The sequence below is a fragment of the Morus notabilis genome, unplaced genomic scaffold, assembly GCF_000414095.1.
Source record: "Morus notabilis unplaced genomic scaffold, ASM41409v2 Scaffold298, whole genome shotgun sequence".
NCBI classification, from domain to species: Eukaryota; Viridiplantae; Streptophyta; class Magnoliopsida; order Rosales; family Moraceae; genus Morus; species Morus notabilis.
Genome location: NW_010359398.1, coordinates 85,300 through 103,399, shown reverse-complemented (window position 1 = coordinate 103,399; position 18,100 = coordinate 85,300). Strand labels below are relative to the sequence as shown.

The window sequence follows — 18,100 nt, the reverse complement described above, 5'->3', positions numbered from 1 at the left end:
TCAGTCTCTTACCAACCCACCAAAAATTCAGAAAAATTAACCATTTTTTATAAGAGCACCCCACAAAATTTTCTACTAAAGAGCACCCCCACAAAATTTTCTACTTGTTTCCGCATTCCCTTTATTTGTTTTTATATTTTCTCCCTAACAATTTAATTTGTTATTAATTAATTAATTATATCTTTCTCTTTTTGTCGGTATAACACACGAGCTCCACTCTCTAGACACCGTGTGGAATTTCTTATCATCAAAATCCGGCTTTGACATTTTCCTAAGTCAACCCCCCCGCAAAACCCAAAACCACTTTTCAAATTTCTCAAATTAAAAAAATAAAAATAAAAATAAAGACATAGCATTGCATAGAGATGCCAACCCCACCCCCTCTTTCTCTAAAAACACCCACTTGTCTCTGTCTCTCTCTCTCAGTAGACTTTCCTCTTCTTTTTTTTTTCTCTCAAAAATAAAAATAAAGACATAGCATTGCATAGAGATGCCAACCCCACCCCGTCTTTCTCTAAAAACACCCACTTGTCTCTGTCTCTCTCTCTCAGTAGACTTTCCTTTCTTTTTTTTTTCTCTTTCTTTTTCTTTTTTCTTGTGAAAACCCACTTTCTCTCTCTATATATACACGTATATATTATTCTTTTCCCACTCATTGCATCCTTATCTTTCCTCCTTCTCTCTCTCTTCCTCACCAAAAGTCAGCGCCTTCTTTTGTCTCTCTCTCCCTCTCTCTCTCTCTCTTCTCCAAGCAGACACAAAGGTACAGAGATTCACAGAGCTTGTCGGAGCAACCGGCGATGGACGACGACTGGGGCCTTCAGGCGGTTGTCAGAGGCTGCTCCTCCGTCAGTACCGGCGCCGCTGCAGCCACCTCAACCGCCACCACCACCACCACCACGACAACCATCTCTTTCATGGCTGACTTTCAACCCAACAACAACACTAACAACAACTCTTTCTTCTTCTCTCCTGTATTTGGTAGCAATAACATGATAACTCAACGGCAGAGCAGTAGTCAAGTCTTCGCTCCTCCAGATCCCATGAGGGTAAGAAACCACGTCGCCGCCATGGAAGAAGAGCTTCACGAGCTTTACAAGCCTTTCTTCCCCAAATCTCAGACAAATATTACACCAAACATCATAAGCGTCTCTTCGTCGCTCAATTCTTCCAATGACCAGAGAGTAATAGTACAAACAAAGCAGAACAATATTAATCAGTCCACTAAGCAATCTCATGGCGCCTCTACGAGTAGCACCACCCCGAGATCCAAAAAGAGGTAGATTAATTTGTGCTTGACTTGATTTTTGTCAACAAATTAGAATTTTTTTTTGGTTTATTTATTGAGTTTTTGGATAATAATACCCATCTCTTGAAATTTGCACTTTTTTTTTAAAGTGTTGTTCCTTCTTTTTCCATTTCAGAAAGAACCAGCTGAAGAAGGTTTGCCAAGTACCGGCAGAAAGTCTTTCTTCGGACATCTGGGCTTGGCGTAAATATGGCCAAAAACCCATCAAAGGCTCTCCATATCCAAGGTACTAAACTAATTTTCGAACCGTTCAACCAAAAAATTCAAAAATAAAATAAAATAAAATAAAATCACTAAATTTGCTTCAGTTATTAAATACGAAAACGGGGCTTCATTTTATTTGCTATTGTTCTTGAATAAATGGGTTTTTATTAAATTTCTCTCTTTCCCAAAAACAGGGGATATTATAGATGTAGCAGCTCAAAGGGTTGTTTGGCCCGTAAACAAGTGGAGCGGAACAGATCCGACCCGGGAATGTTCATCGTCACATACACCGCCGAGCACAACCACCCTGCTCCTACCCACCGGAACTCCCTCGCCGGCTCCACTCGCCAGAAGCCCTCCTCAGCCGCCGCCGGGGACGCCGGGAAATCAACACCCATCACCAAACCCTCGTCGCCGGCGACCTCGGCCGAGGAAGATCTCGCCGCCGCTCAGGCGCAGAGCACCACCACGGAGAGCAAGGAAGGCCCTGAGAGCAGCACCGTTCTGATGGACGACGAGGAAGAAGACGAGTTTGGGTTTTCCGACGTGGCCGTCAGCGACGATTTCTTCGTGGGTTTGGAGGGGCTCGGCACTCCGGCAACCGGAGATTTCTTCTCCGATAACTTCCCGTCGAGCTTTGGCCTCCCTTGGGTCGCTAATAGTGCCGCTACGGCCGCCGGAAGTATTTGAATCGCCGGAGATTGGGAAACGACAAGGTTTTTTTTTGCGCGTTTTGTAATGAACAGAAGTTAGAGTGAGAGAGAGAGAGAGAGAGAGATTTGGTGGGGGTGTTGGTTTTAACACAGGTTAATTAGTGAGGTTTAGCAGGAAACAAACAGAGTTGTAATTAGTCATTTGATTATCATTACTGTTATTATTATCTCTTTTGTTAATTTAATTTATTTTTGCTTTGTTTATGTAAAGTCAAAGTAGTGACTAATTGCAAGAATCTTTCATCATTTTACTTCTTACCGTTTTCTCTTTGCTTAATACTATTCTTATTATTATTATTTTTTTTTCCGAATCTCCAATTAGAAGAATTGATTTACAGGGAACTCCCAATCCTTTTTTTTTTTTTTTAAATAAAGTTAAATTTGATAAAGTTTGTATGATTTATAAATACTATAATTGTTGATACGCGAACTGATTTTCTCTGTAAACGGTAAATTTTGAAAATATTGGGCCATCACATCATTGATCCTTTCAAAATTAGAGCCAATTTTTCAATTTTTTTTAAATGTTAGGTTTGACATTTTGGAGTCTTAATCCGAGAGAATTTTTCTTAATCTATGAGGGGGATGACTTTGCCTAGTCGATCATTTGCCATTACCTTTATACCTTATGATAGTTGTGTATGGAATGGTATTTTGACTACTTTGAGACAGAATGAAAAGGATTTGGCATCATCTTCAGTGTGAACTGTGAAGATTCACTTTTATATATGCTTCTTGCCCTTTTGTGCTTATTACTGTTGCTTCTCAGAAACTAACCAAGAGGAGTCACTGTGAAAATAACTACTCTGTGGAGGTTGCAGGATCTTCTTTTCTGGTTTTTGATGCGACAAAGAAAATTCTAGTCAGTAAATTTTGTAAGATAACGAAATACAGATGACTTTAGTCAATAGGGAAACAATGGATATTATACAAGAAATGAGGCAAATGATGCAAATGATGCAATTTAGTAGCCGGTACTTGGATCAATTATAAATTATTGGGAATTTTTACGTTCCGTTCGTTTCATCGATTCGAGTTTTGTAACAGTAAAAAGTTTTTAGAAACAGTCACATCTAACTTTTTTACTACAGTAAAAAACTCTCACATAAAGTCACATCTTAACTCGAATTAAAAATTCGAATCAGCGAAATAAACTACACGGCTAAAATAGCGGTACTTAGTAATAACTTTAAAAAAAGATAGGCCACACCTTAGAAGGTTTTAAATTATTGTGCTACATATAATATTTTTTCAAAAAAAAAAAGATATAATTGGGCTGAGCATTTATTTCTATAAACTATCGTGACTTCACAAACTAGGAAATGTTTTGAAAACGAAAACGAAAACAGTGAGAATAATTTTTGTGAAAAAATTTGAAAAACAGTTGAAAGCTGTTTTCATTTTCTAATACTTATCAACAATATTATAATATATTAATTAATAATTATAATCAAATACAATTTCACTCTTTTATTATATTCAAAATAATCTTTTAAAAAACTAACTGAACGCAATTTCAGAATCATTTTCAGAATGATTCTAAAAATAATCTTATTTTTACTTTTTATTGAAAATAAAATCATTTTGAAACTAATTCCAAAGGCTCCCAAAATCTATGACTTTTCAGTAAGTGTTTGGAACTAAGAGCTTAATGGGTTAACATGATTTTTAAATTTTCTAATAAGCAATAAAGTGTTAGAATTAAGTTTATAATACCTTAATTAAACTTGGGGTACAAGTTTCAAGGTCTACTCAGAAGTGTTTTTTTTAGAAGTCATATTTTCTGACATTAACTGAAAACTCTTCTGAAAATTCAAAACAATTATGATTGATAAATCATTCAAATACTTTTAGAAGCAATTTTTAGACCTCGAAAGTCAAAAGTAGCTTTTAATAAGCTCTTCTAAACATGCCTTAATCACTATTGGTGCTGTTTTAGAGGTCATATTTTTTTCCGCTCTCTCCTCTGTCCCCAACATTACATATCATTTTTTGTTTCTTGCTCGATAGTAGCAGACTAAAAATGTCGATTTATATTGGTTCAATTGACGATAGAAGAATAAAAAGGAAAAGAAAAGGGGATTCTAAGAGCATCTCTAGTGGAGTCTTAAATTAGTGTGTCAATATCGAATTTTAAAAATGCTATTTTCACACTTCTTAATATCAAATAATGTAGCATTGACATTGAGATTGAGATGATTTAAGGTTAATAACATATATTGTTGCGGTCGGTCATCAATTCATAAATATATTTGATTTATTGCTGTTAACAATAATTTACAGGTTAAGATTTTTTTTTATTTTTTATTTTTTGTGAAATGATACTAGGACTTGAAATATAGGAAATTTCAAGTTGATGGAAATTTTCAGCATTCAACGTTCAAAGTTTTCTTTCTTTCTTTCTTTTGCGGGAATTGAAATTGCATAATTTGCTTGTAGTTCATAAGATTGTTAACTTTGTTGCTGCTTATTATGCAAGAAATACAAGCACACCACGATCATTTTTCTGTTATTATTATTATTATTTATTTATTAGCTAAAGAGTTGTCCATAAGTAGCTCTTGTTTGATCAAGTTTTTAGTTTAAAAAAAATCCATACAGATAAAGTACAAGATTATTTATTTTCTACGTTTTACTAATAATTTTTATTTTTATTAGTCCTCAAGACTCAAGAGGAAACATTTGGGTGGACACAAAAGCTCAATGTCCGAATCTTGACGTTCAAACCTAGAGGTCTAAATTTTCAAGAAGGGAGAAAAAGTTGTCATCTCGTTTTTTTTTTTTTTTTTTTTTTTTTTTTTTTGTTTTTTTTTTTGTTTTTTGTACATACACACACACACATATATATATATATATATATATTTGTATTTTATTTTTATTTTTGCTGAATTGTCCTCTTCTCTCTTTTCTGCTAAAATTGTTGTCGTTTCATGTCAATACTCGTTCAACATATGTTGGTGGATTTTTTTGTCTTATCACAGACAAGTCCTGATCAACCGGTCAGTTCATATAACTGTAATCGTAATATTTTTGGTTGATTCACACAAAATTAGAGCCATCTTATAGCTCAAGATTGCAATGACTCGTGAGGTCATTTTTTAGAGATCTTTTTAAAACTTCACCTTTTCTCTTCATAACATGAAGGGCCAACCGACAAAAAAAAAAAACTACTGGAGGGAAAGGAAGCTTGTAGGAAGAATGAAATTGTCTGGATCTTAAGCTCCGTTTATTTTACCGATTTGAGTTTAGAATTTTAGTTTTATTACAATAAAAAGCTCTCAAAAGCAGTCATATTTAACTTTTTTACTGCAGTAAAAAATTTTCATATAAAGTCACATCTCAATTCGAATTAAAAATTAAAATCCGTGAACTAAAAGGGCCATTAATGAAGAAAAGTTCAAGAAGGGAAGAAAAGATGGTGACATTGAAATGGACTAGGCAAAGCAAACTCTTTCAATCATCAGACATATAATTTTTTTTCCTCTTTTTTTTAATAAAAAGAAATTTCATTATTAAAAGGAATAAAATACATACTCAACATGTCGTAAATGATCCCAAATACAATCAAATTCGACCTAAACAACTAGATCAACTAGTAAAAACAATAATAGTACAAGGGCGAATACTAATGCCGATACCCAAACGGGAAAAGCCTGATTGGCACATAAAAATTGAGCATAGTCGAAGCTCGTTGAAAGAGACCAAACATTCGATAAATTAACCCAGTCGACCGAGACCAAACCCTCATATAGGGGACATCTACGCGGCCTAAAACTAACTAGACCAAACAACCTACATCGACGGTGATCGACTCGACCAGGTGGGGGACATCACGAACATTGGGAGGCGTTGAAACCACCGCCTCCTTTATTATCAATACACCATAAACAAAAGTAAACATGTAACATAAAAACAGGACTAAAAACAAGTCCAGAGTGCGGCCTCTACTGTGAACCACGTATCCGAGATCCCTTGAGGCCATCGACCGCGAAGCCTCAGCCACCTAACTTCATCCACCTGCCCATTGGAGAGCATCAGCAGCCCGAACTTGGCCAACCCCACGGCGAGACCAGCAGTACTGCTGGCCACCCTCACTCGGCGCCACCCAGCCATAACTACGGTTGGGTGCCATAACACCGACATTAGGTAGACGGTGACCATACCCTCCCAACCTACAGCAGATCCAAGTAGCCTAAAACATTCCATCCACCCTCCGACCCAGCTCGATCTTAGAAGAGATCCGAGTCTCCCACGACCACCTTGGACGACAACGCCTCCTCCATCAATGGTCAACAGATTAGCGACGAATAGCCCACTCTTGCTACTTATCTCTAATCCGAGCCAGGCTCCACTTCCCTTGCAGCACGAATCCCGACACAACGTAGATCCATCGGCGACAACTCACTGGACGAAGAACGAAGGCCAGCAGATCGGCGACGCGTCGGCCTATCGGCCCTTTCCGCACTCTCTCTTTCTCTGCCTTTCTTTGAGAGAATGAAAAAGAAAATAGAAAATTCTCTAGTACGGCTGGCGTACCAATAGATCAGGATTTTTTAACCATTAGAATTGCGTACTTTTTGACTTTTACATGATTTTATGCAGATCTAACAGATAAAAAACTTGGTCTACCAGTACGTTGACGTATCGGAGAAGGTCCCATATGTGTTTCTAATGGCTAATACGGGATATATGGGAACCAAAATAGGTTTTATTCATGTGGAAAATAATTTTTCTTTTCCCTCCATAATCCCGATCATCACCACGTTCTTAATTGCTCAAAGTGTATGGTTATTACACAGTTATACTCAAACAGCCACAATAATCCATAACTCGATAACCTATGGAAGACTAGGAGATAGAGAGAAAACTGACAGAGAGTCGACATATTTCTGTCACGCTTATTTGTACGTAGTTATCTAGCTATTTATAGCAACATCTATCATAAAGGAACAAACACAAAAATAAAAAGTATCTTTTCAGTTATTTATTGGAGAGTAAGTTACCTAATTACTCAATCGGTCAAGATATTAAAAATATTCTATCATATATCTAAAAAGATACTTGCCTTTTTCATGCATCGTGAATTTTATTTCAAATAAAATCAGCGTTGCTTTTTGGGTTATGCACTATTATGGGCATCTTAAAGTCCAACACATGATTTACACCAATTACGTTTCTGCTTTGCTCCCACTTTTTAGAGAGTTTCTTTAGTAGGCTAACATACTAATATGACCAGTTTTTAAACCGTTAGATCTCAAAATTATATTAAATTAAAAACATATGCAGAATATATAGTTTTGATACGAATGTAATGATTAAAAAGCAGAGAACTACCGGTAGTTCATTTTTACTAGTCCTACCAAAAAGGTTCTCTTATTTTTATTCTAAAATCGTTTTAGAATCTAACAAAAGTTGTTAGTTTTTCAAGACCGGTGTGGCACCAAGGATGAAAATATCGATATTTATGGGAATATCGGTACTTATATTTTACATAAATATTGATAGAAATATCGATATCGGTGGAAATTGACGTAAAAAAAATAGAAATTCATACTAAAACACTATTTTCAAATGAGACTTTAAAAACCTTAAAATAGATAATAATACATTATTTAGATGAAACTCTCAATCAAAATACTAATTATTTGATAAATATGCACGGTAAAATAATCGTAATACCATAAATACTAAGCACATATTCACAAATTAGTAAAATAGCTTAAAGTCAACATAATACATATATCATACATCTATGGTTTCAAACATGATGATAAATTATCAATACCAAAAGGATCTTCTAGGAGGTTGGAAGGTATTTTGAACACATTTTTAGTTTAAACAATATTTATACTAAGGCATGAGGTTTGAATAGTTCCTTATATAATTTTGACCATGCCATATTTTTTTAAAGTTTTTAAAAAGTAAAATAAAAAAAAACACACACACACGCACATATATATATATAAAGTGGCGGGAATTTCTTTGGATATTTACCGATCTTTATGTGAAATTTCCATAAAATTTTCACGATAATCGGTCATTTAACCTTACGTTTTACTTGGAAATGGAAATTTTCATGAAAATATCGATATTTGTGGAAATATCTGTGAAAATTCTAAAATATTCTGCAGAAAAAAATACTGTACTCTTATTTTTATATTGGTACTTTTAAAATATAAAAATTTTCGTGAAAACATCGATAAAAATGTTATATTTTTATCATTGTGTGGCACACGGGATGTTTTTGAATGCACTGCACTAGAGACATGGGAAAATGCTACCCTTGCTAGCTTTTAGAAATTGTCGTGGCACAGTTCTCGCAAAGCATTAACCAATAATTACGCAAAAACTTCCCCAGTAACTTTTCAAAATGGTAAAAAGTAATATAAGCACACTCTTGTCTCTAAAATGGCTAAATTGGCCTATTGAGGGTTGGCGTTGGTTTTGAATATCAGGAGCTGTGTTGTTAGTCCTTGAACTATTGTACTGTAACGGTTTAACTTTTAAATTCTTTTTGATGATTAGTCCCAAAATTTAAATTCTTTTTGCTGATTAGTCCCATAAAATTCATAGTGATATTTTAAACTTAACACAGGTAATCACGAGTCCCCTACATGGTAATTTAAAATTTTAAGAAACAATCATATAAAGTTCGTGTACATATTTTATGTTTGTGTTTAGTTGATTTCAACACAACACAATTATATGTGGACACAAATACGTTACAATTAATAAAATTTGTTGAAAATACAAATCTAAATACATAGCATTTGGTAAACATGTACCACAACACAAAGTGAGCACCTTTGATAAACATATATCATTCCAAGTTGAAAAGAAATGACACTTTTATGATCTAATTAACCATATTAGTGAAAAAAATTGAAGAAATCACTCAAACAACAATTTACTATTGATTAATAGCTATTTAACAATGTCTCTAAACCAAATATGTTACATCTAATCTAATCTAATTTAATCTAACTATATATATATATATATAAGAGTCCAAATCACTTCTACAATACTTCTTGGTTTTGATCAAAAGTGTTTTTTTATTTTTTTTATTTTTTATTTTTTTTTAACTTCCCTCCACGATCGTTTATTTGTTTTTCTAATCCCTTCTTGCTTTTCTATTTTTATTTTTATTTTTTCCTTCATCTTTTTGTTTTTCATTTTTAATCCTTCCTTCTTACTTTCGTTTATTTATTTATTTTTATTAGTATTTTCTCCTAACATCTTATATATTTTTAAATCTGCTTCATTAAAATTTTTTTTTCTTTAAATCTATCTCATTGTATCTCGATGATGTTCCAACCTAAATAATTTTCATATAATTCTCTAAAATAGTACTACATCAAAAGTAACCTTATAAATAATTATTTACAATTTCTTGACTAAAACAATTTCTCTTAAAATGTCCCGAATCCAACATCTTTCTCCTGCGTCTTTCTCAGTTATTATATCCTCATATATACACATTCTCTATTAATTTTTTTTTCAATTATAATATAATGTTATATTGAAAATGTCATTAATTTTTTAGTTACATACTAAAATGATTTTTAAATAATTGTCCTACTAAAATAACATTTTTCAAATACGTCCTTATTTAAAGATATCTTTTTTCTAATCTTATCAAATACTATTTTCTCAAATATATTTCCTAACTTTCTTAATATCTAATTTTATCTCACTATTTTTTAAATCTACTCTACTTAATTACTTTTTTTTTTTTTTTTTTTTTTTTTTACAATATCCTAAACTCTTAAGGGAATAAAAAATTCGAAAAAAGATAAATCTAGAAACACATTAAAAAAATCAACGAATACAATATTCATGTGCATAACACGTGCTTTGTAATTAGTATATATCTAATTCTAATGAGTAGGTTTCAAGTCCTCATATCAAGTGCATAAAAACATTAAAACACATAAAACACATATGCACAGATACATTACATGTAAATCATGCATGCATAATCTAACTTATGCATGCATGCATGCTTTGTCATTGGTGTTATACATATCAACCATAGATTGGTACGAAAAATAAAACAGGTCACGCGAATTCCCTTATTTCGCGTTGTATTCTACTTTGAGTCATATTGGAAATTATCGACCTCATATAAGGTTTAAAATATTTTCCTCAAAATTGTTAAAAACCCTTAAAAATAAAAAAAATATTTTAAACTTCATACCGTCTCTTTATAACATTTAGAAAATTACGTGATGAAGCTTCCGTTAAATCTCAAAAGCCTATGATCAATGTTAGGACTAGGGACCAAAACTTTGAAAAGAAAAGAACTTCAAGAACTAACCAGTCAAGTAAAAAAGATCGGGGGGATCAAAATGTCACTTCTTAAAAAGTCTGAGGACTATTGCACCAAAAGCTTAAAAAAAAAAAAAAAAAAAAAGAAGCCAATAAATAAATAAATAAATAAATCACGCCTCATTATATGCCTACTTTTGACAACATCAAAGGAAGAGTGGAATCCACCATGATCATAAGAGGATAAATTCTGGTAATTTTCCATTCCCAGCTAAACCTGGCTCTGCCACCCGAATTCCCTTTCTACCCTTCCTGAAAATTTGTGAGCTTGCTTGGGGTGCAATCAGAAACCTCATAGCGTTGAAGAAACTTCATCAATTCATCTCTCTTACCAACAGCAGAAAGCCACTCAGCAAGGACCTCCATGGTTATGTAATCAGGATTACAAGACTGATCAGCCATTTGATCCATGAATTTAAATGCCTCCTCCAATAAGTTATTTTCCCTAAGGCCCTTGAACAAGGCATTGTACGTGGTGGTATTGGGCTTCACACCCCTAACTTTCATGTCATTCATCAGCGAAAGTGCGAGTTTTACGTCGTTCTTCTTGCAGAGGGAATCTATGAGAATGTTGTATATTACGGTATTGGGAGGAATCTTTGATCCCGAACTCATCCATTCGAAAAGTTCCATGGCTTCCTCGATCTTGTCCTCCATGCAATATGCATTTATCAGGGATCCATAAGTGACGACAGTCGGCGCAAGACCGCTGTTCAACATTTTCTGGAGAACTTTATGAGCAGTTTCGAAGCTCCCGATTTTGCAGAAATGGGATATCAAGGTATTATATGTTATAGTGTTGGGTTTTATCCCGGTCTCTTCCATATCCTTGAGCATTTCATAAGCCTTGTCCAGCTTGTTCTTCTTGCAAAACCCGCTGATTAGGACATTGTACGCAACGATATCCAAGCAGAAGCCGGCCTCTTTCAGCTTCGACACAACCATGCTGGCATCATCCATCCTTCCAGCTCGGCTCAAACCGGAGATCAAGCTGTAGTAAAGAATTGCGTCCGCGGAATGTCTACTGCTCACCATCTGATCAAACAGCTCCATTGCCTTGTTAATGTTGTTGACACTACAGAAGGCAGCGATCAACATCGTGTAAGTAAAGGCATTGCCTTGAATACCGGTCCTTTGCATTACGTCAAACAACTTAACCGCACTGCCGACTCTTCCAAGTTTGCACATTCCATCAACCAAAGTATTAAGGGTAACCACATCTGGTGGCACTTGATCTCTTTTCATTTGATCAAAGATCTTCAGACCCCTCTCAATCTCTCCAACTTTGTTAAATCCATCAATTAGGCAATTGTAGGTAACAGTATTTGGCTTACAAAATTCCTCCGATCTCATCTGTTCCATCAAGTTCAATCCTTCTTCTTGCCTCCCCACTTTACAGAGTCCATCAATCAAAGTGTTGTAAATAATCACATCGGGTTTAACCAAATACTTTCCATTCTCTCCTCCTTGGCGCAGCACCGCAAACACCTCCAATGCCCCATCAATTCTCCTAGACTTGCACAAACAATTAATAAGGATCCCATAAGTGACAACATTAGGCTTAATATCTTTCTCTTTCATCTTTTCCATAAGCTCATTCATCTTCTTGAAATCTTTACTCCTTGCTAAACCCGCCAAAAGCGCGTTGCAAGCATCGGTAGCTACAGAACCATTGGATTTAATCACATTACACAAAACATCCCAAGCACAACCATCCTTCTTATCCCGACAAAAATTCGTGATCAACTGCCTAAGTAGCAACCCGTCAGGAAACACGCCGTGCTCGCCAAATCTCGAAACCAATCCAATAATTTCCTCATCCTCGAAGCGCCTAAACGACCTGTCTCTATTCAACAACAAAGGAAACACAGCATTACCCGTAACCTCATTGGGAGGAAATTTCCCGTCAGGTTCAAGCATTTCGTCGAGCACATGAAGCGCATCGTCAACACACCCCAATCTCAACAAAACATCAATCACGCGATTCAAAGCATGCGTGTTTTTACAATCATCATCAAGCCCCTTAAGCACAGTCATCAACTCCTCCCTCATTCCTGCCCTGCCAAAGCAAACAAACAAAAGCGTTGCGGCGTTGATTGTGAGCGGAACATTCCGCTCCCGCGATGTCGTGTAGAGCTCGAAAAGCCGCTTTTCCCAACTAGGTTCTCGGCTGGCGAGCTCGAGAACGGCCTGGAAAGTGGAAGCCAGCAATGACGAGTCCTTTGGGAGGTGGGAATTTTCTCGGACGTGGTCGAAGAAATTGAGGGCCTTCGACGAGGAGTCTAAGCGGCGAGCGATGTGGAGGAGACGCGTCGGAGATGGAGACTCGGAGTCGGAGAAGAGGAGAGTTTGGAGTTGTTCGGCGTTCCATTCGGTCTCCGGTGGTTGGAGGAGTTGAAGAGCGTGGGATATGAAGGTTTCGTCGTCTTTGGGAGGGTAGGATTCGACGGAGAGGTGGCGGAGAATGGAGGGAGTTGGGCGGGGGTGAAGCTTAAGTTGGAGGAGGTGGAGAAATGGTTTTGTGGAGTGATTTGTTGCCGAGAGAGATTTCATTATTCTCATTCTGTTCTGTTTGTGAGGATCGATTATTGGTGTTTGGTGATCTTGATGTTCCTCTTGTTGTACTTGTCTCTCTAGCAGTTTTTTTTTTTTTTTAGTAAAACAAATATTTACATAGAGCACATTTAAAAGAAAACAAAAGTTCTTCATGAGACAAATTAGGCAGTAAATTATTAAGTGGGTATGTATGAGAAAATAATATTTGAGAGGTTTGCAGAAAAACGTTGTTTTAACATATAAGCATTTCAGAAGTAAATAATTTCAATAGGGCAACTTGAAAAAAAAAAATTATTAATATCGTATTTTTAAATGACGCATTTGAGATTTTAAATAAAAAAAAAAAAAAAAAAAGGAGACACGTTTAAGAAAAAAGAAAATGTTTCAACTGGCCAATTAGAGAAAAAAGTATTTATACGGATTATCTTGGGTATAATAAGGATTACACACAGGGACGCATGTGTGAAAAAAAAGCCTTTTATAGGAGCAAGCGAGAACAAAATATTTCCAGAAAGCACATAAAAAATTGAACAATGAAGGAAGAAAAAATTAATTAAAAACACATTTGAAATAAAATATTTTAATAAAAGCAAAGCATGAAGAAAAAATATTTCAGAAAAGCACATTGTCAAAAACTTAAAGCACGAGCTATTTTTGGCAGAAAGGAGAAAAACAAAAAAGCAAACAGATAAAACAAACACAAAGCAAAAAAGAAAAAAAGAAGAAAGGGAGAATGGACGAAGGTGGAGGGAGATAAAACAAAGTTTTACTCTATTCTCTATTCCATATGTATGTTTAATATATGTATGTATAGACGCTCTACTCAAAGTGTAGATTTCAGCTAAATATTACATATGTCTAGAGAAATAGATCATGAAATTATTTTAGCGAGCATATTAGACATGAAATTAATTAGACGACATACATTTAAAAATAGTAGTTAAGAGTGCCGTCACAATAAATATTTAACTAGAGACATATTTAAAATATATTACTAAAAAAAAAGAAACATTACATCAACAGGAACAAATTAGAGAAAAAGTGTTTATGAGAAAATAATAATTGCAAAAGTTACATGAAAAAACTGTCAAGAAAGAGACACATTTGAGAAAAAAAAATTGTTTTAGTAAGCAATTAAGAAAAAGAATAATTTAGAATAATCACTTTCGATATAATAAAGATTAGACACGAAAAATTAAGTAGTGACATATGTGAAATAAAATATTTTAATATGAGCAAGCGAGGAGAAAAAATAGTTCAAAAAAGTACATTGAAAAAGAATTAGACCATGGAGGACCCTTTGTTAAAAAAAAAGAAAGAAAAGAAACCAAAAGCTTAAGTAAGAATGTCGTTGATAGGAATCATCTTAATGGAAGCAAAGTAAGGAAAATGATATTAAGGAAAATGAAATTTTCAAATAAAGACATTGTAACAATTAAATTGTAGAATAGCTTTAAGCGGATAGAAAAAAAAAAAAAAAAAAAGAGAACAGCAAAAAAAAAAAAAAAAAAAGGGAAAGAAGAATCAATAAATCAATATAAGAAAAAAATACAAAAAAAAAAAAGATAGAAGTTTGACACTTGATAATAGGAGGATGGAGGAAATGAAATTTGGCTCTTTTTCTTCAATACAAGTTAGTTGCTCCTAGAATTTTAGTGTGGGATCTCTCCTTTAACCCCACTCCATCTTTACTAACTGAGCTAGCTAGCACTATTTAGCAAAATTATCTCTTTTATGTAGGTTAAAGATTATGTATGTTAAAGATTAAAAATATATACATAGGTTCTTTACGGGAAAAAAAAATCAATTACACCTTAATTTTTTACCATCGAGTATCTTAATATTTCAAATTTAAAATCTCAAATTTAAAATCTCAAATAAACTACAAATCAACGTATTATAACACGAATGCATATTTACCTTTTAAAAAGTTAATTAAGACTATTAAAAGTTTAGTTCATTTGAAACAAAAAAAGTGAAAAATACAAATAGATATACATGAGTAAAAGATTGATGTATTATAGTTTTGGTTTGATTCATGCAGGAAAAACAATTTCTGGCTCCCACCGTGGCCAACACTGATGCATGCACATCTGAAGGTGCAATAAAAGGGAAAGTCCCGTCTCTATCCTCTTGACTTTATAAAATGAAAATTCTTATGGTGAAAAAAGTTATTTTGTTCTATCGATAAAAATTGTTGAATAATAATTATTGTTTTTAATTATTGGATTAGTTTTTTAATCGTTAAATTTGTACATTTAAAAATTCACAAATGCGTGACACAAAACTACTCCTACTTCATATTATAACATTAAAAAATTAATCTAATAGTTTAAATACAATTCTTATCAGTGAAGTAAAATAACTTTTTTTCATTTTAAATGCACCCTTATAAATTAAATACCCCTTATTAAGGGTTTCTCACAACAGAGAGGACTATCCTTTCAGATTTCTACCAACACTCTTTGTACTTCCTCTTTACTCTTCCTCTCTCCACATTTAATGCATCTCTACAAGCTACATGTTTTGCAATTCTTTTTTTTTTTTTAATGGTTGGTTTAGGGAAGAAACAGCATGTTTTCATACTTACTCTCGTTTATGGAAAAACGCATGTTTTAATTTGTTTGAAGATTTTTTCGTCAATCCAGAGCAATAAATAAAAGCAAAATAAAAAAGAGGACGGAAGAGACCTAGTAGGAAAAATATCTTTCACCAGAGATTATATCGAAGTACCAAACCTCTTCACCCATGGGCTTTTAAATTTACGTGATATCATTTCATTGAACTTGTCAATGCATTACACGTTTGTCTACACAGTTATAAGAAAAATATTAGTATCACTCTATCACTTTCTGTATTTATTATTTGACACGTAAACTCTATTATCTTATATTTTCAAGTTATAATTAGTAAAAGAGAACTTAACTACTTTATTTTCGACTCTTTCCTCACTGAGTCAAACACATTCCATTTATGAGATTGGTTTGTTATGTCATGGATCATCCGGTTGAAATATCAGTTTTCAATTTGTGATCCTTTCATAATATTATTTAGAATTCCGGTAGTTTTTTTTTTTTTTTTGCTCAAAGAAAAAGGAGATATGGTGGTGCATTTTATGTCCCCTAGTTTTTTTGGCGATAACAGCAATTTTGGGGACCACCGAATATGTGAAAATGACCTGCATTAGTCTCTCACTGACCATCCAATCATTTTTCACTCCCTTTCATCCTATGAGGCCCACGGAGGCCCACTTAATCTCCCACAAGGGGTAGGACAGCAACGCGCGAGTATGAGTATTAAACCCTGGAAGAATGAGCAGAGAATATCTAACAAAAGCGTCCTTATCACTATACCACGACCATTGGTGGTCCAATATGTTATTCTTAATTGGGCAGTTTCTTTTTCTTGCTATTTTATCCCTTACAAATAGGGTGAGGTATTGTCTCCATAATGTATCAATGAATGAATGGAAAATGTATTCTTGATCCATGGATATTGACATATTGTCGAATCGCGTTAAATGTTTTTTGTTCTTCTTCTCTTCTATCTTTGCTTTTCTCATTTATTTATTTGGTTTTAGTTTCAACTCATCCATGCATCATGCATGCCATAAAAGATTGCGAGCCTTCTCTTTTCATGGCAATGGAAAAACAGCACATATCAGATTTTAGGCTCATAATTCATATATATATATATATATATATATATATATATGTATGTGTGTGTGTGTGTGTGTGCGCGCGCGCGTGTGTGTGTGGATGGGGAGTTACCATTAAGATACCATGCACAACTTTAGAAGCCTGGATTCTTCAAATTGATACATCATGCAAACAAATAACGATGATTGCTAATATTCCCGTGCAAGATTTGTTCGGAGAAAATGCAGAATATGAACAAAAGAATCCAGCCAAGTCATTTCAAAAATAGACCAAGCACTAAAAATTCATTAGGACCACGTCTTTCTGCTGTGATCACAAACCACATCCAATGATGGATAAATCATGCTTCCAGGTTCTAGACACAACTTTAATTCAAGAATAATTAACTTCTCTCTTATGCCCCAAAAATGATATATATATATATATATACACCTTCCTTCCATTATACATGTAGAACAATGGGGAAAGGAAGGACGGCCTTGATACTTATTCGTCAAAATGAGGAATTTGGCATTTCAACTTTTCTAAATCATGACACAATCACGTACGTGCACACACACAAACGAATAATCTTACATTCAAAGCTACATTGCATGGCAATGTTGCTCCAAAAATGGGACCAGCTATATAGGACTTCCTGATCTGTTGGGTTATTGATTCAGATTCAAGGTCGATTTTTCCCGGCCGCTTCGGCTGCGGCTTCAGCTGCGTTGTCCAAACCCAATTTGTTGCAACTTGTAATTTAGGAACTCATTGAAATCACAGAAACTGATTTCATAAGGGCTATATGCATGGCTAGGAAATGAACCGCTAGTCACTTCTCCCTTGTATTCTAATAATAGAGCTTTGTTGACAACTTCTCCCACTTGTGCGTACTACTTGCGGAATTTTGGGGTAACCTGCAAAAGGGTAAGATCTATATGTTTCTTCTTGAGGTAAAAATTATCATCTTAGAGGAACGGAAAAAAAAAAACTATTCTATTTTGACCTTGGCGAATATAAAAGACACTTTTTAAAAAATAAATAAATAAAAGACAGACAATCTTATGTGACCAATTTGATACGTTGTCACATTTGTCAGATGAACAATGTTATTTAAAAAAAAAAATGGCTAGAGACATGAGCAATAATGTCTACATTTTTAAAGAGGAAGCTAAATAAAGCAACCTGTCCAATGTCCACTGCAGAAAGGCCCAGCTCCAACGCCAATAGTGGGAATCCGAAGAGCATAATTAGCTGCAGTTGCCACAGGTGCATGCAGGCAAACATTCCAAAAACCACCACAAAACACCCTGCCTCCGGCAATGCTAGTGCGTTTTCCACAATCT

At 34.4% G+C, this 18,100-nt stretch overlaps 2 protein-coding genes across 2 annotated transcripts; one reads left to right on the top strand and one right to left on the bottom strand.

The window, feature by feature from the left end:
• The first annotated feature begins 686 nt into the window (after positions 1–686).
• LOC21396104 (WRKY transcription factor 22) lies at positions 687–2,408 on the top strand. Its single transcript, XM_010094271.2, has 3 exons — positions 687–1,279; positions 1,425–1,535; positions 1,708–2,408. The coding sequence occupies exons 1-3, from the start codon at positions 801–803 to the stop codon at positions 2,201–2,203; spliced, it is 1,086 nt and encodes a 361-aa protein (XP_010092573.1). The 5' UTR covers positions 687–800; the 3' UTR covers positions 2,204–2,408.
• Positions 2,409–10,651: 8,243 nt separating this feature from the next.
• Positions 10,652–13,181, bottom strand: LOC21396103 (pentatricopeptide repeat-containing protein At3g61520, mitochondrial). The gene has a single exon (XM_010094270.2). It carries the CDS (start codon positions 13,117–13,119, stop codon positions 10,801–10,803), a length of 2,319 nt encoding a protein of 772 aa, XP_010092572.2. The 5' UTR covers positions 13,120–13,181; the 3' UTR covers positions 10,652–10,800.
• Between the last annotated feature and the right edge of the window lie 4,919 nt (positions 13,182–18,100).

Coding starts and splice junctions, on each gene's coding strand:
- LOC21396104 (XM_010094271.2), top strand. CDS start 801: ATGGACGACGACTGGGGCCTTCAGGCGGTTGTCAGAGGCTGCTCCTCC. Junction 1,280..1,424: donor ACCCCGAGATCCAAAAAGAG/GTAGATTAATTT, acceptor TTTCCATTTCAG/AAAGAACCAGCTGAAGAAGG. Junction 1,536..1,707: donor AAAGGCTCTCCATATCCAAG/GTACTAAACTAA, acceptor TCCCAAAAACAG/GGGATATTATAGATGTAGCA.
- LOC21396103 (XM_010094270.2), bottom strand. CDS start 13,119: ATGAGAATAATGAAATCTCTCTCGGCAACAAATCACTCCACAAAACCA.